The 25,221-nt window shown below is 44.9% G+C and overlaps 1 protein-coding gene across 3 annotated transcripts in view; it reads right to left on the bottom strand.

The window, feature by feature from the left end:
* Positions 1 to 25,221, bottom strand: part of MYO5B (myosin VB) — a 296,838-nt gene that overhangs the window by 270,270 nt on the left and 1,347 nt on the right. For 2 of the 3 annotated variants that reach the window (XM_081881338.1, XM_081881339.1), the window contains exon 1: positions 2,202 to 2,299. The exons of the other annotated variant lie outside the window; for it this stretch is intronic. In XM_081881338.1, coding sequence (XP_081737464.1) covers positions 2,202 to 2,297 — 96 coding nt within the window. In that variant the 5' untranslated portion in view covers positions 2,298 to 2,299. Of the gene's footprint in view, positions 1 to 2,201; positions 2,300 to 25,221 lie in introns of those variants that run through there. 3 annotated transcript variants of the gene reach the window in all.

Genomic DNA, 25,221 nt, shown 5'->3' with positions numbered 1-25,221 from the left:
GCTCCACAGTGGTACCTCTGGTTGCGAACGGGATCCGTTCCGGAGGCCCATTAGCAACATGAAAAGAACACAACCCGCAGTGGTACGTTTGCGCATGCGCGGGTTGCGATTTGCTGCTTCTGCGCATGCTGAGCGCCGAAACCCGGAAGTAACCCTTTCCGATATTTCCGGGTCGCAGCAGGATGTAACCTGAAAGAACGTAACATGAAGTGGACGTAACATGAGGTATGACTGTATCTATAAGATACTTTTAAAGCAGTATCATGCCACTTTAAACAGACACAGCTTCCCCCAAAGAATAATGGGAGGTGTCGTTTGTTAAGGGTCCTGAGACCTGTTACGAGACCCCTATTCCCCCTCACAGAGAAGAGTGGTTTAATCATCAATCCCTATTTGTTGAGAACTCCTGAGAACTGTAGTTCTGTGAGGGGAAGCGGAGGTTCCTAATAACTCTCTTCGTCCTTAACAAACTACAGTTCCCACAATTCTTTGTGGGAAGCCATGACAGCTTACCAGGGGTAGGGGACAACTTGGGAGAAAGTGTTTCAGGTAGAAACATGGAGGTGGCAAAAAAAAAGGGAGAAAACTGCTTGGGCAGAGAGTTTAAGTAATCCACTTAGAAGAATTTCCTCAGTAGAATAACTAGAAATCTGGTCATTCTCAGGGGCCATTGAATGAAACCAAACGTTGGGCAATTCAAGACAGGCAACAGGAAGCATTTCCTCTCTCACACACACAGAGTTAAGTTATGGAATTTCCTACCACAAAATGTAGGGGATCAATTCTGGTGGCTTTGAAAAGCAGTTAGACAAAATTGTGGAGGATAATAAGGCCATCCATGGCTACTAAGTTGGATGGCTATGTTCTGCCTCCATTGTTGGAGATGAGGAGAAAGAGAGCACTGATATCCTGCTTGTGGGTTGGGCATAACGCTGAACCCAGACCAAAGACTTCTGGTGCAACTTCTCCCAGGGAAAAGATGGAGCTGGAACAAGTGGGCACCAACTCTGTCCTCCAGCTCCAGGACAGAGCAAAGAGCTCCCTACCATTTCAAGATGGTGAGAGGAGGAAGGGCCAAAAACCCAAATAAATAATGGCCACAGCACAAATCTTGGCTTTGCCTAGGCCTGAGGCACAGAAACACAGGAAGCTGCCTTATAACGAGTCAGACCACTGGCTCAGCTACCTCAGTACTGTCAATTCTGACTGTCAGTGGCTCTCCAGGGTTTCAGACAAGAGCTATGGCCCTTCCCTATATTTCCACAAACAACTCCATCTTCTCCTTTGCCCCTGCAGCTGCCAATAAAAAAGGTAAAGAACCCCTGACAGTTAAGTCCAGTCGCGAATGACTCTGGGGTTGCCGTGCTCATCTTGCTTTACTGGCCGAAGGAGCTGATGTTTGTCCACAGACAGTTTTTCCGGGTCATGTGGCCAACATGACTAAACCGCTTCTGGAGAACCCAGAGCAGCGCATGGAAACACCGTTTACTAGGCCACCTCAAAACAGCAATAAAAACAACAAGTTGCAGAGTCATATACCGCCGAACCCTGTTGAGACTCGCAGCTTTCACTAAGAAAAGAACACAAGTTTCTATCCCTCGTGATGTTCGACAACACTTAGACATCCTGAAGGTGACTACAGTTTCATAATATAACTTCATCCCAAAGCGGATAAGTATTTCCCACATTCAAATCCAACGCAAGATTTCAAGGTGCTGAATTGTGGGTTTGACCTTCTTACTTGGAAGGAAATATTATCCAGTGATCCAGGAAGTGACCATTCCCAACAGCCTGGCAGCAGCTCTGTTAACATAATTTGCTTTAACGATGCACAACACAGACAAATTAGAGCTGCTTTTTCCAGCTCACGTATACCCATGCCAGTATACCCATGGTGCTGGGAGGCACACGGAAAGCAGTTCATTAAATAATAGAATCCAGCGAAAAGTCCTTAGATTACACTTCTACAACCCCACTTCAAAAAACAACAACAGAGACCACTGCATTTCCCAAGATTAAAGTTCAATCTTGCTTTAGCTAATGTGCCTTTTGAGGACAGCTCTTCAAAAGCTGACACCAGCCTTGGGAAATTTTCCTTCCATGATTAGAAGCAAGTGCTGAATGGCTACTCAGAAATAATCATATCCTAGGAAGAGGCCAAGCAGAACAGGAAATGTATTTTCCATGAGAACTTTGCCTACCTTCTTGACTCCTTTCCGCAGCCGCCTGATGATTTTATGCATGCTGACACTCTTGGTCAGGGCTGCTGATGCATTTTTCCAGACTGGCCACACCATTTATATTCAGCAGCACCTCCTTTCTTGGAGAGAGGTGGCCCTTGGCTGAGTGAGCTCCACCCCACCCACACAGCCAATAGGCTTACCTGTGGAGCACAGGAGGCTGCCTTCTACTGAGGCAGACCATTTGGGCCATCCAGCTCCATGATGCCTACACTGACTGGCAGGAACACTTCAGCTATTTCAGGCAGGGCTCTCTCCCGGACCCACCTAGAGATGCTCAGAAATGAACCCAGGACTTTCTGCTGACAAAGCGGGCGCTCCAAGCTGCAGCCATTCCCAATATTAGTACAGTGGTACCTCAGATTACGTGCTCTGGTCTGGCGTGCTCTGGTCCATGGGGTCACAAAGAGTCAGACACGACTAAACGACAACACCTCAGATTACAGACGCTTGAGGTTACAGACTCCACTAACCCAGAAATAGTACCTCGGGTTAAGAACTTTGCTTCAGGATGAGAACAGAAACCCTAAGTCTCGACTGTGTGTGGTGGATGCTGGGTTGCAGCCGAAGGAGTCCGTAGGAACCTGGTTGCCATTTTGAGAGAGACTTGGAGCGTACAGTGGTACCTCGGGTTACATACGCTTCAGGTTACAGATGCTTGAGGTTACAGACTCCGCTAACCCAGAAATAGTACCTCGGATTAAGAACTTTGCTTCAGGAGGAGAACAGAAATCGCGTGGTGGCAGCGGGAGGCCCCATTAGCTAAAGTGGTACCTCAGGTTAAGAACAGTTTCAGGTTAAGAATGGACCTCCGGAACGAATTAAGTTCTTAACCCGAGGTACCACTGTACCATTATCTCTTCATATTTATAACCAGACAGTCTATGTCAACACTTTTATGGCCACTGCCTTTTCTACCCGGAAGTGGGGGGGGGGGAGAGGGGAGACTTTACTAGGGTCCAGAGAGGGTCTCCTCGCGAGCAGGAGGTGCGACAGGGCTTTGCTGAGGCTCTTCAGCCTCCTGGCTAACAGCTGATGTGCGGGAAAACCGTGACTCAGCTGAGCAAGCCCCCACACTGATCCGGTTCACATGAACCAGAGGCACAAGGGGGGGGGCTTAATTTAGTAGCTCAGCTGAGGCTCGGAAGGCTCCCCTTGCCTCTTCTGAGCAGCTTCAATAAACCTCTGGCTGGTGAAGATCCTCTTTGGGCCAGGGTGGATAAAAATCAATGATTTTTAAAATAAAATTTAAAAATCAGATTTTTTTTTACATTAAATTGGATTTTTAAAATAAAATGCTTTTGAAGGAAAACATATTTCTAAAGATAGCTTTCTATTTAAATTACTTTATTGTCCAAAGGCCTGTTCATCAGGAAATAAGGATTTGTTTTAAGTTTTTCATGTGTGCTAAAGCTCAGCCTAAGGTTGTTGTTTTTTATCAAAAATTACGGATTTGGTTATACTATTAGAAATACATAGACAGATGATTATGAAATTACTGTGAGAGTTAATAAGTTAACTTTTTATATTTGAACAACTTTCCTGCTGTACTTTAATGGAAGGAGAAGCATCAATCATTTCCTTAATAACAATTTAAACAATTTATTTAACTAAAGCAATAACATTATAGCATATGTACCCATGTTTGTTAACTGATGTGATTAAACTTTAAAAAAAAAAACAACTTAGACTGAGTTTTAGCACACATGAAAAATCCTTATTTCCTGATAAGTAGCCTTTGAACTATAATGTAACTTAAATAGGAAACTATTTTCAGAAACATTTTCCCTCCAAAAGCATTTTATTTTAAAAATCCCAATTTAAATAAAAAAATCAGATTTAAATTTAAATTAAAAAATCGGATTTACTTTTTCTAAAAATCGGATTTAAATAAAAAAACCTGATTATTATTATTATTATTTTAAAAAATCATCCCTGTAACATTTGAACCAGCATAGCCAAGGGGAGTTTCCTCCCCTATACTCTCTCTTGTACACAAGGCTGGCTGCAGGCTGCATTTATTTATTTACAGCTGTCACTTTCCTGACAGGAGGAAATCCTTAGCTCTAATTCAAGACAGAAGCAATGCAGCAAATCCCTGGAGTCCCATAATGCCTGCGCCGCCTCTCACTTCTGTCGCAGCGTATTTCATTGATGTCACACAAGGTGGTAATGAAGTCTACGCATGTACTGGGAACGCTCTTTACATCTTATTTTCAACTCCTGTCACAAGTGGTCTCTGGAATCTGCATCACAGCAGCACTGAAGTCGCTGGGTTGTTTTTGTTTTTTTTAAGTTAATAGCTGGGGTTTTTTATTTAGTATTTCAATATTTATATTCCAGTTCTGCAAATGGGTTTTGAAAAGGTTGTGATTATACACATTCTATGGAACCATTTGCCTTGTCATCCCTTGAGATCAGTGGTTTATAAACAGCGGTGTATGAACTCCACGTTCAGGTGGTCCGTGGAAAGGTTGCAAAACAGTCAAAGTTACAGATAGGTAGCCGTGTTGGTCTGCCATAGTCAGAACAAAATAAAAAAATTCCTTCCAGTAGCACCTTAAAGACCAACTAAGTTAGTTCTTGGTATGAGCTTTCGTGTGCATGCACACAAAAGCTCATACCAAGAACTAACTTAGTTGGTCTTTAAGGTGCTACTGAAAACAGTCAAAAATATCCTTAATTGGCCCTGTACCAGACTGAAGTCCTGTCCCCCCCCCCCATTATAGAAATATAGGCTATTTTCACTAGGGCTGGAATTATTCAACAGGCTAACAGGCCTCTGGTCCAAGGCCCATAATCTTCATAATATTGCACTAGTGCAGTCTGCAAATTTTTCTTTAAAAAATTTATCCATAGAGCTTCTGCCCAGAAGCCTGGGCCTGTGACTTTCATGATAATGGTGCTGCTTTTGGACTTCATGACAGCCCTGAAGGAAAAAGTTGTTAAAGTGTGAGGTATTTATTATGTGCTTTGACACGTAGAATTTAAAAATCAATCTATTATGTGGCCTGTTGGGTTCCCCAGCTGTTTCTGAGTGGTCCACATTTGCAAAGAATGCTGAGAACCATTGCTTTGGGACAGGGAAGAACTGTACATTAGAGATCTTGGAAATAGATGTCCCTGTAAAACGAATATATTTTAAAACATTAAAATAAATAAATAAATAAATAAATTCCACTCTCTACACTGGCTTACAAATCCGTTCACAATTACAATTTACAAATGGGCAAAGGTTCTAGTCCCAGGCCTCTCGACCATTATTCCACTGCAGTTCTACCCGATTTTCAAAACTAGCAGTTGGGAAAGAAAACAACTGTATTATCTGAACGATTTTTGCGAAGATGGATGACCACTTACCATTAATAAAATGCAAATAAAGTTGGGAAATGTTCAAATATCATGCTTGCTTCGTGTCCCCTCAAAAATCTGGCTCCTCTGGCACGCCCCACACTATGACCCTGGCACCCCAAAATGCAGCAGACTAACTTTTGGGGACACTTATAGAAGCCAGCCATGCAAACTGTTAAGTTGTGTGTGAACATATCAGACGACACAGCAATTCTTCAAACAGGTCTTGTTGATTCAGAGGCCAGAACAGAACTGAACTGAAGAGCTCAGTCAGCCTGCTTATATAGAGCTCCAGAACAACGTAACTGTAGCAACTTTCTAAAACTATCCAATCACTGAACGTCACTTTCAATCCTTCATTTGCATACAAACTATCCAATCACTGAACATCACTTTCGATCCTTCATTTGCATAACTATCTACAGTATCCCCCTGCTGGATCAGGGTGAGAACTTTAGTACATAACACAAACGTTTTAACCCAATAAAGCTTCTGTTCACACAGACAAGCAGGTGTCTAGGATGTGTTATAAGACCTGAAATATAGGAAATGCTGAAACTGAAATGGCACATCTTACATCGCTCTCAATAAGTAGCTAGCCCCCCTGCCCAAATCACTCACAGGGATTAGAAAGTTGTTGGAATACTTCCGCAGTCAAGTCAGAAAACCAAAGTTTGGGACTTTAAAGTAGTTCAGGTAAAGTAGAGGTGTGGTTTAATGCATATAAAAAGTGGAGAGAACGTCCCAGGAGAGAACGTTCCAACCATGTTTTACTTGTTATGTCAAACTCTGGTTTACGTAGATAAGGTATTTGATCACACCTAAGCAGACTTGAGGGATGTGGGTGGCGCTGTGGGTTAAACCACTGAGCTTGGGCTTGCTGATCAGAAGGTTGGCAGTTCGAATCCCTGCAGCAGGGTGAGCTCCCGTTGTTCGGTCCCAGTTCCTGCCAACCTAGCAGTTCGAAAGCACATCAAAGTGCAAGTAGATAAATAGGTACCACTCCGGTGGGAAGGTAAATGGCGTTTCCGTGCGCTGCTCTGGTTCGCCCGAAGCGGCTTAGTCATGCTGGCCACATGACCCGGAAGCTGTATGCCAGCTCCCTCGGCCAATAAAGCGAGATGAGCGCCGCAACCCCAGAGTCGGCCATGACTGGACCTAACGGTTAGGGGTCCCTTTACCTTTACCTTTAAGCTGACTTGGCTTGAGCTATTTATAGGCCAAAGCATTTTTTAGGAAAGCGAAAGCTTCATCCATCTGGGATGACCTCACTAATGCTTTTTGTAAACATTGCAAGTGGCTTGGGGAAGAGTTGAGTCGGTCCCTGCTCCTGGCAGGATCATTCTTACCTCAGATGCACTTATTTGACACACGAGCCGAAGCAAAAAATCAATAGCCGAGGTTTGCTTATCCTATGATAGCTGTATAAACGCCTTTCCCAAGGGGGAAATGGGAGGGAATGTGTTATCAGCGAACAAGAGAGCATCAAGTCTAATGGACTCAAAGCTTGAATCTATTTACCAGGGAGTGGGGTGCAGGAAAAGCACAGGCCTAAAAGACTTAAGCGATTTGTTCATTTGCAATGGGTGATCGGAAAAGATCTTCGGAAAAGATATTCCAAGTTATGATGCCGCAAGAGCAGAGAGGAGATTAGAGAGAGACTTGTAGAACAAGCACATTTAGTCAACAACAACCACGTGGCTTTGTATTCCTTGGTGTAACCCTGGTAGCAACATGCTCTTCTACACACATAATTATGAGATTATTGTGAGGCCCACACCAGCCGTGGCAAACCTGGCGCTCTCCAGGTGTTCTGGACTACAGCTGGGGCTGATGGGAGTTGTAGTCCAAAACACCAGGAGGAAGAAGAAGAAGAAGAAGAAGAAGAAGAAGAAGAGGAGGAGTAGTAGTAGTTTGGATTTGATATCCCGCTTTATCACTACCTGAAGGAGTCTCAAAGGGGATAACATTCTCCTTTCCCTTCCTTCCCCACAACAAACACTGTGAGGTGAGTGAGGCTGAGAGACTTCAGAGAAGTATGACTAGCACAAGTCACCCAGCAGCTGAATGTGGAGGAGCGGAGACGCGAACCTGGTTCACCAGATTACGAGACTACAATGGTACCTCGGGTCAAGTACTTAATTCGTTCAGGAGGTCCATTGTTAACCTGAAACTGTTCTTAACCTGAAGCACCACTTTAGCTAATGGGGCCTCCTGCTGCCACCACGCTGCCAGAGCACGATTTCTGTTCTTATCCTGAAGCAAAGTTCTTAACCTGAGGTACTATTTCTAGGTTAGCAGAGTCTGTAACCTGAAACGTCTGTAACCTGAAGCGTATGTAACCCAAGGTACCACTGTGCCGCTCTTAACCACTACACCACACTGGCATAGCTGTCAACGTTTTCCTTTTTATAAGGGAAATTCCCTTATTCCGAATAGGATTCCTCTCATGAAATGGGAAAAATTGACAGATATGCCTAGAGGGCAAGAGTTTGACCAAGGCTAGTGAAACCCAACAGCAACATGCTTTCCTACGCACATAACTATGGGAGGCAAGGCCAACACTATTTCCAAGGGTCTTTTTAGGCACAGTGCTGCCTATGGCAGACATTTTTCTTCCTTGACTGGGGAAGAAGAGGAAGAGAGAGCCACAGGCATATATATATATATATATATATATTGGTTTTGGTGTCCTCGGGTGTCTTCCCGTGTAAAAGTTGGGGTGTCTAGGCGACGTTTCGACGAGGTCTCACTCGTCATCTTCATGAAGATGACGAGTGAGACCTCGTCGAAACGTCGCCTAGACACCCCAACTTTTACACGGGAAGACACCCGAGGACACCAAAACCTGCATTCCTGTACCCGTGAAAATCTACGAAAGCATATATATATATATATATATATATATATATATATATATATATACCTTGCTTCTCTCAGCCTTCTTTCATGGGTCACTCATATGCCAGCCCTCCCAAGAACCTCCTGACACAGACCGTCCTCCAAATCTCTCCTCCTGGCAATATGAGTGCCAAGCAGCCTAGGCTAACCTGCCTTCCATAAATGCTTCTCACACCTGCCTCTTCAGGATGGTAGGGATTCCTCACCTGTTTGGCCCTCCCACACATCCCTTGAACGCTGGCCTCTAAATGGGGAAACTGGCAAGGTGAGTCTGCCCTCTGGTGTCCTTCCAGCAAGGCTTCGCTGTATTGTCAGGCCAAAATTCTGCCCAGGAATCCCTGAACACCATCCTGTCTCTGTGGCTCCCTCCAGAGTTCAGCTTGCACCAGTTAACACTCACTGGCCAATGGTCTCCTCTTTACAAACAGCACCACCAGGAAATTTTGGGTAGAGCTCAGTGGCTGCAGAAGGTCCCAGGGTCAGTTTCCAGGGATCTCCAGACAGGGATGGGAGAGAGAAGAGGCCTGTCTGAAATCCTGGAGAGATGCTGTCGGTCATTGCAGAGGATACATTGCTAAATGCACCTCTGGTATGACTTCCTATGTTCCTAACTCTTTTGCGTTGGTCTCTGCCCTCCTTTCCAGCAGCTCAGAAGCACCATCCCTGCCAGCGTCGGAGACATTTCCCTGACGTTTCAAATGAAGATTTGTTTTGTACTATGCAAACCAATGTTCCAGAGAAACAACAAATGGCGCTGTATTCATTACGTCAACCCTCTCTTGTCACACAGGTTCGGGAAAGGAAAACATCTCTCAGCAATCACCAAGCCACCCGGAAGGAAGTCGTAGACTTGCCAACAATAAAAACACTGCAATAAAAAAGGAACGAACTTGGCTTTTTTCACTTTCTGGCAATTTTTTGCTATTATAGGGACTAAAGCCACCCAGACACACACCTAACCTAACTGGCATACAACAGGTGGCACTTTAAACTTCTTGTGCAATATCTGGAACCAAGTTGCCGACATGCACCATTTGGGAAACTAAGCGCAGAGATATTTTAAAAGTGTGCAGTTGGCATCCGCAGCAATTTATCCAATAACACACACACCCTAAAAAACAACTCAAAAATCAAAGTCACACTGCATATACAGTGGTACCTCTGGTTGCAAACAGGATCTGTTCCGGAGGCCCGTTCACAACATGAAAAGAGCGCAACCCGCAGTGGCGTGTCTGCGCACGTGCAGGTTGCAATTTGCCGCTTCTGCGCATGAGCGTGACGTCATTTGCGCTTCTGCGCATGTGTGAGCAGCGAAACCCAGAAGTAACCCTTTCCGGTACTTCCGGGTCGCTGCGGAACGTAACCTGAAAGAACGCAACATGAAGCGGACGTAACATGAGGTATGACTGTACAAATATAAAAGTTTTTTGAAAAGACTCTATAAGAAGCAGCATGACACAATGTCAATGCTTTTAGTCTTGGGTTATTTTTGGTTCTGGTTTTACTAATGGGATTACAGTTTTGGTCTTTATACATTTTGTTTCTTTCCAGTGGCTCCACCAGAGATGAAAAACCGGGTATAACCATGTTATACACTAAAAGCCCAACTCACTAAGGAAACCCTTTGACTGGTACCTGAAAGGTAACAGTGAAGGCACCAGGAAGATCTCCCTTGGGAAGAGAGACTTCAATAAAAAGGGTACAGGAAAACGTCACAAGCCCTCTCTTCAACAGAAATCCTCTTAACCTTTCCAGGCAGAAACTTCTGGAGAAGAGTCTTTGAGGATGATCTCAGCTCCAAATTTATTCTGGAGAAGGTGCATCTACCAACCTTGGTTTGGGCTGCCCCAAACGGTATGGTTCATCACACAATTTCCCCCAAAATTCATATTTTTGTACAGATTCTTTGCACAGCAAAATCCAGAGAAGCACAAATTTTGAAAGGTCGCTGTGTTTCAGTTTGCATATTGTTTGGGGAAGCGCATCTTGGGTAGGCTTGAATTAAAATGCGAACCAAATTTCTCCTCATGCCTACTATTTCTTCCCAGTTTACTGCTCTGGGCACATAACCATGTTGTACAACAAGGTAAAAGGTAAGGGACCCCTGACCATTAAGTCCAGCTGTGGCCGACTCTGGGGTTGCGGCGTTCATCTCGCTATATTGGCCGAGGGAGCCAGCGTACAGCTTCCGGGTCATGTGGCCAGCATGACTAAGCCGCTTCTGGCGAACCAGAGCAGCGCACGGAAATGCTGTTTACCTTCCCTCCAGAGCGGTACCTATTTATCTACTTGCACTTTGATGTGCTTTCGAACTGCTAGGTTGGCAGGAGCTGGGACCGAGAAACGGGAGCTCACCCCGTCGTGGGGATCCAAACCGCTGACCTTCTGATTGGCAAGTCCTAGGCTCTGTGGTTTAACCCACAGCGCCACCCGCGTACAACAAGGAGACTGGCAAAGCTCTCGCAGCTTCAGTATGTGTCCTTGGAAACAGAAGCAGACATGAGTTTAATGTATTTACATTCCTCACATACTCAATCCCCCCCCCCCGCCCCAGTAAAATCACTTTCCTGGGATACGCCTATCTTAGACAGAGGTACCTTTTGATGTTTTTGAAAGCGATCACAGAGTGAACGCTTCCTTGCCTGGAGGCTTAACCAAGAAAGCAATTAACAATGCTAGTATTTCAAATAGTGTTGATGATCATGTAAACAAACCAGAGATTCAAGCAGGCAAAACCTTTACTGACAGATGAAGCACTGTTTCCTAATATCATACCCTCCAATGCTCAGCAGAAGAAGGCAGGGCAATCTGTTTGAATGTTGCAAAGAGAAGGTTAAAAAAAAGGTAAAGGACCCCTGGACAGTTAAGTCCAGTCAAAGGCAACTATGGGGTTGCAGCGCTCATCTTGCTTTCAGGCCGAGGGAGCCGGCGTTTGTCCACAGACAGCTTTCCGGGACATGTGGCCAGCAAAACTAAACCACTTCTGGCACAATGGAACACAGTGATGGAAACCAGAGAGCATGGAAACGCCGTTTACCTTCCCGCCACAGTGGTACCTATTTATCTACTTGCACTGGTGTGCTTTCAAACTGCTAGGTTGGCAGGAGCTGGGACAGAGCAACAGGTGCTCACCTGCAGGGATTCGAACTGCCAACCTTACAATCAGCAAGCCCAAGAGGCTCAGTGGTTGAGACCATAGTGCCACCCACTCATAAAAAAGAGGTTCACTGGATGGACAAAAGCAAGCCCAAGTGAAGGTTCTTAATAGCATCTTTGGGCAACAAATCCCCCCCCCCCCAGGATGGAGCACAAAGAGATGTGGATAATGTTGGCTATATACTAGACCTGTCATCGGGAGCCTCCTTGGTTGCATCCATCATTGCACATTTTGTGCCAGGCCACAAAGGCCTGGGTTTCTCAGAAAGCTTTTGGCAATAACCAGTTAACTGCCTTTGCTGCCTCCGTTTTGTCTTTTGCTTTTACTTCTCTTTTAATCACGTTTTCAGTTTGTTTTACTTGTGTTCAACCAGCATAGCCAACTCCCCTCTTTCCCTCCCCCCCCCCCCCCAAAAAAGTATAGCACTCTAGATATTGGCACTAAATCACAATTCATAGCCTTCAGATTCTCTGCAATTTTAACCGGAAGCAGAATAGAGCCATTTCCAAAACTAGAGAGTGCATAAAAGGTCCCACTTTTTTTACAGTGGCAAAGTTATTTTTCCTGCCGTGCTATAACTTAAAACGTCTGGGGCCTGGGCCTGAAGTGTTTCCCATTAACCTTCTCCCTAGTCCTAGAGCAACTAGATGTTAGTTCAGGTCTCCTATACTTCTTCCTGACTGAGTAAGCATTGAACATGAGTAAGCTATAGTGGTCCAAGCTCACCTTGAGTAAACTCTTCAGCTCTTTCCACTGAATCATCAACTGCACCAATCACCTGGCGCAGGTGTTCAAAGGAACACTAGCCACTGTGAGATGACAAGTGCTGAACGGCTGAGCGTAACGCCTCTGTGTTATGATTTTGAAAGATCTTTGGTGGGTCAATAAGCAAAGGGCTCTCCAATTTCCCAGAGCATTTTCGGAACAACTTAGTGAGTTATGTGAAGCATTTTCTTGTTGATTCATTGCTCAGAGGCAGCAAAGAATGACCTGTTGAGCCGGTCTTTTGTCTTCTTCTGCTTGGATCAATTTCCAGCAACTTAACAATCAGGCCAAGTCAACAGGAGTGAGGAACCGTTTCGCGATTACCAGCTCAACATTCAGCACTGCAGTGATCAGATTAAAGATATGTGGTGGCTGCATTTATGATGGGAGGGATTGTTCAAGGAAAACAGCAAGGTTGCTAAATGCCCCTAAAATAAAGCAGAATTCCCCCTCCCTCCTTCAATAGTCAGCTAAAGCTGAACATTTTCATTTAGCTTTATTATTATTAATCCTAACCAGGGCTTTTTTTTCAGCCAGAACTCACCAGAACTCAGTTCTGGCACCTCTCAGGTAAGGCACCATTGCCATTACTAGAGAACAAGGGAGGTGTTTAGGGTGAGTTCCGGCAACCTCTTTTTGTAGAAAAATAGCACTAATCCTAACTACAATTTCCAGAGGGTTGCAGGCATGTTAGGGACAGAGGTGTCTGCATCTGCAGAAAGGGCCAGAAACTCTTTAATGAAAGGGGAATTGCAGTGTGCTGCAAAACACATCCCATGCGTAGAGAAGGTTCCATGTTCAACCCAAAGCATTTCCAGAGGATCTTAGCAGCCCTGCTGGGAAAAACTCTTTCCTGAAACTTTTTAGAGAGCTGCTTCCCTTTGGGGCAAACAATGGGACAGATGAGCCAATGGTCTAGATGTAAGGCGTGATCATGAGCTCAGCGGTCACCGCCTTTGAGAGCCTTTACCAGTTGGGAACAAAGAGCACTGGCCTAGATGAACCAATATGCCATGTTTTATAGGACAAGTTTATACAGCAGGCCCGTGTTATGTACTGAAGTTCTCAACCTGGGCCAGCAGGTGGATACTGTAGATAGTTCAGGTCCACATATGCAAATAAGGGATGGAAAGTGACGTTCACTGATTGGATAGTTAAAGAAAGTTGTTACAGTTATGTTGTACTGAAGCTCTATATAAGCAGGCTGGCTGAACCCTTCAGTTCAGTTCTGCTCTGGCCTGTGAATAAACAAGAGCTGTTTGAAGAATCACTGTGTCGTCTGATAGGTTCACCCACAACTTAACAGCCCGGGTTCAATTGCTGGCATCTCAGGGACTAACGGGATCCCAGAAAGCAGGGCAAGTTGAGATCTCTGGGGAGTCATTGTCAGAAGAAACAACCCTGGACTAGATGGATTAATGGTCCGACTCAGACCTTTTGTTTGTACATAGTGCCTGATCAAGAAGACGAAGAAGAAGAAGAGGAAGAGGAAGAGGAGGAGGAGGAGGAGGAGGAGGAGGAGTTCGGATTTGATATCCTGCTTTATCACTACCTGAAGGAGTCTCAAAGCAGCTAACATTCTCCTTTCCCTTCCTCCCCCACAACAAACACTCTGTGAGGTGAGTGAGGCTGAGAGACTTCAGAGAAGTGTGACTGGCCCAAGGTCACCCAGCAGCTGCATATGGAGGAGTGGGGAAGCGAATCCAGTTCACCAGATTACGAGTCTACCGCTCTTAACCACTACACCACTGGTGGAATTGCAGCAAGACTCCTCTCACGGGCACAAATAGCACAGGTGTCAAGGTGTGCGTCTGTGTTCGTTGTCAAGTGGATGGGCAGCCCTGGAAGCAAACTTTTCAAAAGCTGGTCTGAACTTGCTCTGGGTTGCTTTTGGTGCCTGCAGTGGTCAAAATGTCATCCTTTCAACAAGCCATCAGTGATAAAAAGTGATCGGGGTTTCCTTGTCTCTTCTTGCTGCTCACCATTAAAACCAAGGCCAGGACTGGAAGGGACCAAACAAGCAATTTCTCTCACTGTTCTGAAAATGCAGAAAATCCTGCTTATTACAGCATATCGCTGCCTTTAGATGCAGGAGAGACAGGTAAGGAGAGATCTCAGAGGGGAAGAGGATGCAAGAAGAGAGGGATGAGTCCAGGTGAGAGCTGGGGGGGGGCACACTTTAATCTGTGGGAGATGAAAGTAAAAATGGCTGGGTGGATAAAAATCAATGATTTTTTTATAATTAAAATTTTATAAATTTTAATTTTAATTGGATTTTTTAAATAAAATGCTTTGGGGGGGAAATCTTTCTAAAGATAGTTTTCTATTTGAGTTACATTATAGCACAAAGGCTATTCATCAGGAAATAAGGATTTTTCATGTGTGCTAAAACTCAGTCTATGTTTGTTTGTTTTAAAAACTGTTTAACCACATCAGTTAGCAAACACGGATACATATGCTATAATGTTATTGTTTTAGTTAAATAAATTGTTTCAATTGTTTTTAAGGAAATGAGTGTTTTTCTCCTTCCAATAAAGTACAGCAGAAAAGTTGTCCAAATATAAACAGTTAACTTATCAAACCTCACAATAATGTCATAATTATCGGTCTATGTATTTCTAATAGTAATTTTTGATATAACTGTAAAAACTACTCTGAAAATTTATTATTCCAAAAATGAAACCCTCGCCTGGTTGTAAATATTAAGATGATACCAGAAAGAATGAGTCTTTCTGTAAAAAAAAAAAAAGATTTACCGTAAATCAAGTCTTAATGACAAGTGATTTAAATCGTAATTTAAATCAAATCCACCCTGAGTGATGGGGGAGGATATTGTACTTTCTTTTTCTGTTTCTTCCTTCTTTAGTCTATTGTCTTTATTTCCTGTGGATTAGTTTGTTTCTTTTATTATGTTGTAAAAACTTCAATAATTTCCACCCCATAAAACCAGATGTAGGAGTCCAGGTAGATACACATCACTCTAACAGCAACCTGCTTAAATACTAGTAACTGTCCAGTTTATTTAATTATTACAGATGCTTATATCCTGCCTTTCACCCCAAAGTATGTATGTATATACTGTACACACACACACACACACATCATACAAACAGTATTTCTGATAAAGCCACAGTGCATGGATCACAATATGAATCTCAATAATATAAATTCCATGGCAGCAGAAACCAAATAAAACACATTAACCCTCATTGTTACACTTCGCCAATGAATTGAGCAGTATGGCTTTTCCTGCAGATATACAAAGAGAAGTCGGGTAGCCATGTGCCCCACATCGTAGAGGGCAGCCCTCTATTTGAAAGGCTCTGCCTCCAAGACTATTTTAAAGATTTTTTTAAAAATCATAAGGAGGAGGAGGAGGGGCCATGGGGGGGAGGAGAGCAGGGGCCTTGAAGTTGTCCATCAACAGCACTGGACAGCAGACTGATCCAGCACACAGAAATTTGCATCTATGCACATATATTAGCATATGCAAATTTCATACCAATAAGCATCCTCTTCTGTGTTCCTTTTTGGCACTTCATATGCAGCCACGCTAAAGAGAAGCAAAGGACACTGTTGACATCAGGGGTCAGCTAACTTTTTCAGCAGGGGGCCAGTTCACTGTCCCTCAGACCTTGTGGGTGGCCGGACTATATTTTTTTTTTGGGGGGGGGGAGAACGAATTCCTATGCCCCACAAATAACCCAGAGATGCATTTAAAATAAAAGGACACATTCTACTCATGTAAAAACACCAGGCAGGCCCCACAAATAACCCAGAGATGCATTTAAAATAAAAGGACACATTTGACTCATGTAAAAACATGTTGATTCCCGGACCGTCCGCAGGCCGGATTTAGAAGGTGATTGGGCCAGGTCCAGCCCCCGGGCCTTAATTTGCCTACCCATGGTTTACACACAGAGTTGGCATGCCCAGAGGAAAGAATCGGCTTCTAGCCTCTTCATTCTGTTGGTTTAATTCCCTTCACACAAAAAACTCCTCCTGAACATCAACATGCAAAGTCACCCACTCCAACAGAAAAAAGATGGAGAGCTTATTACATGTCTATGTGATTGATCATGCCTACAATTTCATATTCTCCAATTGGAGAATAGCCTCTACTAAAGGCGTTGTGGATTTTGAAGCACGAATGTAGGATGAAAGCTAAGAGGATGGCATGTTTGGCAAATCCTCATCAGGAACAACTCCCCCCCAGAAACCTATATCCTCGCTGTGGAAGGATGTGAGGATCCAGAATTGGCCTCCACAGTCACCTACAGACACACTGTTAAGGCCATATTCATGGAAGACAATCTTACTTGGCCAAGAGATGCTTTAGAAGAGCAGCAGTGGTCCTCAAAATCTCAGTCAGAACGGTCCCCATTTGTTTCAATAAGGTTTATTCTAGCAGGACACTGTTTCCAGCAAAATTGTATCCAGTCCGCATAAGCCTAGGGCATGATTAAGATACATATAATAGCTTAGATGAGACTGATAAGCACTTTGCATGTCTATGAAAACCTGCAGCTACTGCTATCGTTAGCTCATTAATGGTTCCACCCTAAAGGATAATGCAATGTTTAACAGACTTTGCTTGCAGAAAAGAATTTCTCAACACTAGTGCTTAAAATTAAGAAAAGGAAAGATGCAAAGGATATCAGGAATATCATTAAGTTGCTTCTGCCAAGCTTGGCATAATCAGTTTAAGAAGCATCCGGAAAAATCAGCAAATGCAAATCAATTGCCCATAGCACCTCCCTTTCCTTTTGCCAACCACTTTTTCATTCACATAATTGTGGTGGTTCAACTGTGGAGCCCGGAGTCCTTATCCTCAAACCTTTCTTTGAAAGGATGTGGTGACTTTATTACATGTAATTCCTGTTAAGTGTTTGTTAGGATGCTAGAGGCTAAGCAATCTTGAATGCACAAGTTAGAAACGTAGGGCTGAGATATAACAGGCAGCCACACACCAAGAGTGTGACATGGTCATTATTTTAACCAGACATTGCACACTTGTACAAACAGGTACAAATACACAGTAAAACTGCCACCAGTAGCCATTGGGTGAACAAAAACTATTATTTAAATCATGGCTAGATTCTCATGATTGCAACATGCCAAAGTATAATTTAGCCCACAGTGAATTATCTTGTTTTGCTTTGTTCATAGATGTCAGATCTAAATTAAAATATCCTAAGTCACATCCATACCAGATATTTGTAGCACTCTTATGCTACTTTAACAGCCATGGCTTACCCTAAGGAATCCTGGGATCTGTAGTTTGTTAAGGGCACTGACCTCACAGAGCTACAATTGCCAGCAACCCTACTAGACTACATTTCCCATAATTCTCCATGACTTGTTAAAGCGGTATAACAGTGCTTCAAATGCATGATGTAGTAGGTGATCATAGAATAAATGTATCTCTATAAAGCTTTGGTTAATTTACTAAAGTATTTTCCTAAAACCATCTTACTTGCATTTCAAAGAGTGGAAAAGAGCCATGCATAAACCCAATACAGCCAAAGCCCAATTAAAAAGTTTAATTACACATTTGCTATGCAGACACCTGGCACTCAAGGATAAAGCATTTGAAAGCTGATGCAAAACAAATACCCAACCCCTTGTAGTTTCTTTGGATCCATCCTTGCCTGGTGAGAGATCAGAGACTACATGGAGCATCGTTGCATTGGCTTACTAGATGCAGGGAGCTTCAAACATGGGGCAGTATCACAAAACATTTCTGTCTAGAAATGGATGACTTCTTTTCTGCAGAACAGAAAGTCTCTTTCCCCTTCTAAATCTCAGTTATATTGGGTTCTCCCAGACGTCCTCTGTGGGCATTCCCTGGAGCCAACACTACCCTTCAGACCATGGGTCAGCAAACTAAGGCCCGTGGGCCAGATCAGGCCCAATTGCCTTCTAAATCTGGCCCATGGACGGTCCAGGAATCGCCGCGTGGATCGGCAGCACACACGTTCTTTCCCTCTCCCTCACACGGCGGCAACAGCGGCTCCTCCCTCCCTCCTCCTGGCTTCTCCCCACCCTGCCTAGAGGAGGAAGGGGGCTGGGCTTTGTTGCTGCCAGCCCCTCTCTGGAGAAATTTTGCACGCCACTCATCGTCCCGCCACTGCCACCAGCCCCTGCCGCTCACAAGACACAGGAGCACCCCTCTCGAATGGCCGCCATTTAAAGCAGCCCCTCTCTGGAGCCCTTTTGCACGCCACTCATCGTCCCTCCGCGCCGTTCTTTTTTCTTCTTCAAAATATAGTCCAGCCCCCCACAAGGTCTGAGGGACAGTGGACCGGCCCCCTGCTGAAAAGGTTTGAGGACCCCTGCTTCAGACCTAGCCAATGCTGACCCTATTTTGCAACGAGTAAGAATTTGGGAGCAAGACCTGCCCAGTCATTTGCTCAGCAAGCAAGGCAGCCGCTGGTAGCACGTACCTGTACGATATGCATAATCAGAAACGCATCTTTGCTGAATGCATGCAGCACCAGTTTACACTCAAAGCACAGCACATGGATCAGCCCACTCTTTTGTGCCCCTTTGGGAAACAAATGATGGTTTTTCACCTGACATAATGGGCTAAGCCAGTGGGCAGGCATCCCTTGCGGTTCTTCCAGAGAAGATGCCCAGAGGCTAGCCTGTGGATATAAAGCAACAGGAATTGACAGACAGCCCAAATAATATGATGCTCATCTCAGGTTCTGCATCGGTTCAAGGAATCTGAATGTAACTCAGGGTTGTAGGTTTTTTTTGCGCAAGGCAGGTACCAAAGCTCAGCTTCTAGCCTAAACCCTAAAACCAACCAAGGGGGTTGAGGCATGCAGTACATCCCCTTGAATAATATTCTGCAGTCAAAGGATCCCATGTCGGGATCCAATGCACAATACAATACAATACAATACCACACTTGGAACATCCTCAAGAACCACACCTGTTTTTTTTCTTTCCTGGGACTTTTATTTTACGGAGAGGTTGGTCCTCTTCTGTTTATTATGTTTTTGAACTTCTGGAAGCCAGAGGAGCTCCCTTGAACTTACCCAACCTGCTTCTTGCTGGGTAAGCTTTGAGAGAGAAAGCAACGCTTTTCGGTTTAGCTGACATCGCCTCATGAGAAAAAAAATCTCATCCCCCCAGAGATTCCCACGGGAAACTAGCACTGATAAGAAAGAGGAGGATGGAAGGGGGACACCTGTTGTTTGGAAAGGCAACAGCTGATATGCACACTGGAATGGAGACCTCGCCGCCAACTATCTCAACTTTAAATTGAAGGTTACCTTCCCTGCTCTCTTTACCCTGACCTTGTGCTGTGTCTTTAAGAAGCAACACAAAACTGACAGGTGGTGTGTGAGATAGCAAGCCTCAGCACAGAGGCAAAACAAGGTATTCCTCAAACAACAGGGATGTCTGGGACAGTGGAAAAAAGACAGGTATCTGAGCTCTTCTATTGGTTAGGTAAAGGTAAAGGGACCCCTGACCATTAGGTCCAGTCGTGGCCGATTATGGGGTTGCGGCACTCATCTCGCTTTACTGGCCGAGGAAGCCGGCGTACTGCTTCCAGGTCATGTGGCCAGCATGACTAAGCCGCTTCTGGCGAACCAGAGCAGCGCACGGAAATGCCATTTACCTTCCCGCCGGAGTGGTACCTATTTATCTACTTGCTCTTTAACGTGCTTTCGAACTGCTAGGTTGGCAGGAGCAGGGACCAAAGAATGGGTGCTCACCCCGTCGCGGGGATTCGAACCGCCAACCTTCTGATCGGCAAGTCCTAGGCTCTGTGGTTTAACCCACAGCACCACCTGCGTCCCTCGTTCTATTGGTTAATCTCCATTTAACCATTTTATACAAAAAATATGTGCATTTTGTGTGTGTGTGTGTGTGTGTGTGAGAGAGAGAGAGAGAGAGAGAGAGAGAGAGAGAGAGAGAGCTCTGTTTTGAAGATACGAAAAGGAAAGACAGTCCAAGTTTTTGTTGCAAGGCACCTTAAATGCTGGCAAATTATCTTTCCTTCCCCAGTTCGTGGCCCGTAAATCCCAACTCTACTGCCAGGTAGTTTCTCTTGCACTCGGTACTGACTTTATAAATAGCAATGAGGTAAGGAGAGGTTTCCCAGGAAGTTCATGATCTCACCTGCCACACCCTGTGTGGAAAGCAGGCAACCCACAGCACCAGGAACAAGGGACTGTCAACCATTTCCCAACACAATTAGCTCAGCTAGCAAGCGGAACAAACCCCAGTCGCCTTCTTTGCTTCGTTAAGCAGCAAACGAACAAAAGCGGGGAGACTAAGGGATGGAACAAACTAGTCTTTATTTTAGGGCAGGGCTGACTAGCACCAAAGCTCCTTTCTTCGCTTAGAAAAAGGGTCACTGCTCCTAAACTTCGCAGGTGGCACACGATTCTCTGGGCACCTCTCCCAGTTTCTCTTCTCCCTGCCCACCCAACTTGCCCCTTTTGCCACCACGGCCAACCTTTAAGCTCAGCTCCAACTGTCGCAAGCCAAACCAAAGCAGGAATGGCCAGCTCTTTCCCTCCAAAAGTCAAAGCAATTGTTTGTGCCTGGCTGTCACTTTTCTCTTGTGGCAAAGGTAAGGCTTTGGGGTATTTAACATATGTGTAACAGGTAGAAGAAGAAGAAAAACCAACAAGCGATGTTTCTCGCTATACTTCCATAGCAGAAAGAACTGCCTCTGTTGGATTTCCACCTGTAGCGCTGCAGCTAAAGACATAGGAGCCCTAACAGAAGAAAAACAAAAGTTAGCAAACCTATCTGGGGTCGTTTCTGGTGAGAACTCAGGCATTTGCAAGCATTGAATGTACCTGCCCTCGAGTGTGTCTGGGAATCTGCAAAGTACTCATTTCCTTACAAGTTAGGCAACTTTAGACTCTGGACTTCATGAACTTACCTCCCCGCCCCCTGTTCTTAAGACGGTAACTCATGCTATTTTAATTTTGTAAGGTGATGAGCCCTCCTCCTGCTCACTCTACCTGGTACAGCCCCAGACTTTTGCCCTCTAAATCCTGCTGTGCGTCTAACCCCACTAAGAAATCAATCACATGTTTCTTAGCAAAGAAAGACACAGTGTAAGCTAACCTACTCCTCATCCAACAAATTCCAGAAGGTAGCCATGCTTTCACAGCAAAACTAAGGAGGGCTGCAATGCTAAACACGTTCATTAGGGCAGCCTTCGTCAACCTGGTGCCCTCCAAATGTAGTCCATAACATCTGGAGAGCACCAGTTTGGTGAAGGCTATACTAAAGCATAACCCCTACTGAACACAATGGGACATACCTCTGGGTAACCTTACTCAGGATTGCACTGTCTGGGGTTTTTTTTGCCCCTTTACAGGCTAGCAGATGGACAGCAGCATACGTTTTCATGGACTGGAGTCGACTTTGAGAGACATACAAAAGGTTACCCTCCATTCGCACTTGACAGATACATAGGTACACACATAGGGACACAAAAAAACTCCATAAAAGTGATGCTGAAAGATGATGAAATACAAGAGATACAGCCTGCGACATTTTTTATGCAAAACTCAAATAAACACAAGATAAAAATACTGACTGCCATATTGAAATATGAAATGTCCTATTTCCATCTCTGCTGATTTAGCAACTATAGTGGAACAGAACCCTGGTCTGGGTTTTAAAATTCTAAATATGCATATGCGCGTGGACATGCGAGATAATATATGCATCTGTCAACGGAGAATGTTATTTCAGGCATCTAGTCCAGGGGCTGTGTGAGCACATAGGGATTGTTGAGCGAGGGCCACAGAGGCAAATCCTTTTGGGTCACTTCTATGCTGCCTCTCCTCCCCACACACCTCAGACAAAGTGTACATCATAATAATATAATTTATTATTTATACCCCGCCCATCTGGCTAGGTTTCCCCAGCCACTCTGGGTGGCTTCCAACACAATATTAAAATACAGTAATGCATGAAACATTAAAAGCTTCCCTAAAGAGGGCTGCCCTCAGATGTCATCTAAAAGTCTGGTAGTTGTTGTTCTCTTTGACATCTGGTGGGAGGGCGTTCCACAGGGCGGGTGCCACTACCGAGAAGGCCCTCTGCCTGGTTCCCTGTAATGTGGCTTCTCACAAGGGAACCACCAGAAGGCCCTCAGCGCAGGACCTCAGTGTCCGGGTAGAATGACGGGGGTGGAGACACTCCTTCAGATACAAGACGCATCATTTTTTTCCAAGTGATCTGGGTAGAACTAACCTTTTGAAAAACCCACAAACCTGAAAGAGGAAGTGCAAAAGAGCATCACTCTTCCAACTTCCTCCTCCTCCTCAAAAAAAAAAAAAAAAAAAAAGCTCTGAGTACTTGTCAAGAGAGAAAAAAAGTTTACCACCATCTCCAGCTCCTGACAAAGCAGGGGGGGGCACACCTGGAAGTTTTTAGGCACCAGGGGAAGACCTCAAGTACGCTACTGCACCAAAAGGCACCACATTGGTGACCCCTAATGTAGCCCATAAGCATCCACAACAAACCCAAGGACCAAATCTACACTTCATGTCAGAATTCCATGGCTGGGACTCCGAAGGTAATTTTCTTCCTCAAACAGAAACCACGATAGAGAGGTGATACAAATCTGAGTCATGGCATCACTTCCCTGTCGGTCCTTCTGCCCACATGTTAAAAAGTATAACCTCTCAAGTGAGGTGCCTCAGGAGGAAATAAAACATCCAGGGGGAAAAAGCTGAGGCATATAGGGCTTGCCAGGTAGAAGCATTAAGAGAATTCTTAAGAAAACCACATTTGGTCCTGTTGCAATAGGGAAGGGTACGTGGAACGACCGGCTGTATCAGTGATCTTAAGGGCAAATGCTTGTTCTGCAGATTATATAATAATAATAATTTATTATTTATACCCCGCCCATCTGGCTGGGTTTCCCCAGCCACTCTGGGTGGCTTCCAACCGAATATTAAAAACAATACAGCATCAGAAATTAAAAAATTCCCTTGTCTTTTAAAAGTAAAATAGTTGTTTATTTCCTTGACATCTGAAGGGAGGGCGTTCCACAGGGCAGGTGCCACTACCGAGAAGGCCCTCTTCCTGGTTCCCTGTAACCTCACTTCTCACAGCGAGGGAACTGCCAGAAGGCCCTCAGCGCTGGACCTCAGTGTCCGGGCTGGATGATGTAGGTGGAGATGCTCCTTCAGGTATATAGGACTGAGGCCGTTTAGGGCTTTAAAGGTCAGCATCAATACTTTGAATTGTGTTCGGAAATGTACTGAGAGCCAATGAAGATCTTATGACAAACTGAGCAGCCCTAAAGCCAGCATTTGCCAACCTGGCACCCTGCAGCTGTTTTACACTACAACTCCCATGAGGTGTGCTGCCTGGGGCTGATGGGAGTTGTAGTCCAAAACAGCTGGAGGGCAAGTGGATGGGAAAGTCTGTCCTAAGGAATGGAGGTAAAACAGGTACAAGCAAAGAATGCTCACTAATAATATTGCGGTTTGGGAAGGCGGGGGGGGGGGGGGAATCCTTCCTACCTCCAAACAGGGCTGTGTCAGACCCAGAACCAAAACCCCATTGCCAGGTCTTCCCTTAAGGACATTTTATTCAGGTGCAAATCACACCCCTCCCATTGTGGCAGCTCCCTTCTGCCAAAAAGAAAAGATGAAGCATTTAAAACACATTCCCCACCCTCAAAAGAACCCTGGGAACTATAGTTTGGTAAGAATGTTAGGAAGTGCAGCTCTGTGAAGAAGGAAACTACAGTTCTCAGGATTTGGGGGGGGGTAAATGTATGTAAGGGATGCGGGTGGCGCTGTGGGTTAAACCACAGAGCCTAGGACTTGCCGATCAGAAGGTTGGCGGTTCGAATCCCCGCGATGGGGTGAGCTCCCGTTGCTCAGTCCCTGCTCCTGCCAACCTAGCAGTTTGAAAGCACGTCAAAGTGCAAGTAGATAAATAGGTACCACTCCAGCGGGAAGGTAAAAGGCGTTTCCGTGCGCTGCTCTGGTTCACCAGAAGTGGCTTAGTCATGCTGGCCACATGACCCGGAAGCAGTACGCCGGCTCCCTCGGCCAATAAAGCGAGATGAGCGCCGTAACCCCAGAGTCGGACACGACTGGACCTAATGGTCAGGGGTCCCTTTACCTTTAAATGTATGGGATATATGCACCCACACAGAAATTATGGGGAGATATCGGTTTTCTGACCCCAAGAGAAGAACCAGAATTAAAATGTGTAATGCTGAATGTAAACAAGGAAGATTCCTTATGCTTCAAAGGGCTTGATATTTATATCAAGGCTGCCATCCTAACCCCACTTACTTGAGAGCAAGACCCATTTACTTCAATGGGACTGACTTCTGAGTAGAGATGGTTAGGGTTGAGTTATATGGCACTATTATCAACCCCAGCACAGGTAAGAGACAGGAGAGCATCTCTACAGATATTCAGAGTGAGAAGTGGCAAAAGGTTCTCAATATCAGAGCAGAATAATTTTGTTGTGAGTGGGTTTTGTTTGTTTCCTTTCCTTTCTCATGGGCTGCTGCCACCCAGGGCTTTCAGGAAAAGGAGGAAGTAAAACTGGCTCAGGTAGCAGCAGGAGAACAGGTGGAGGTGGAAGAGGAGGAGAGCTCCTAGCTAAGTCACTCAACAACTGCAGCTGCCTCCTAGCAACAAAAAGTTTCACCCGCCTTTAAAAAAACAACACAGCAACAGCAAGCAGCCACTTAATCCTAAAACAGGGAAAATTGGAAAACAGGGAAAGAGTCTTACTTGAGGGGAAAGAGACGCAACCAAGTGGCTCCACACACAGAAGGCTGGGTTT

Source organism: Podarcis erhardii, assembly GCF_964252035.2.
Source record: "Podarcis erhardii genome assembly, chromosome: 11".
Taxonomy (NCBI): domain Eukaryota; kingdom Metazoa; phylum Chordata; class Lepidosauria; order Squamata; family Lacertidae; genus Podarcis; species Podarcis erhardii.
Note: the sequence above shows the minus strand (reverse complement) of the source record. Positions and strands in the feature narration are given on the sequence as shown.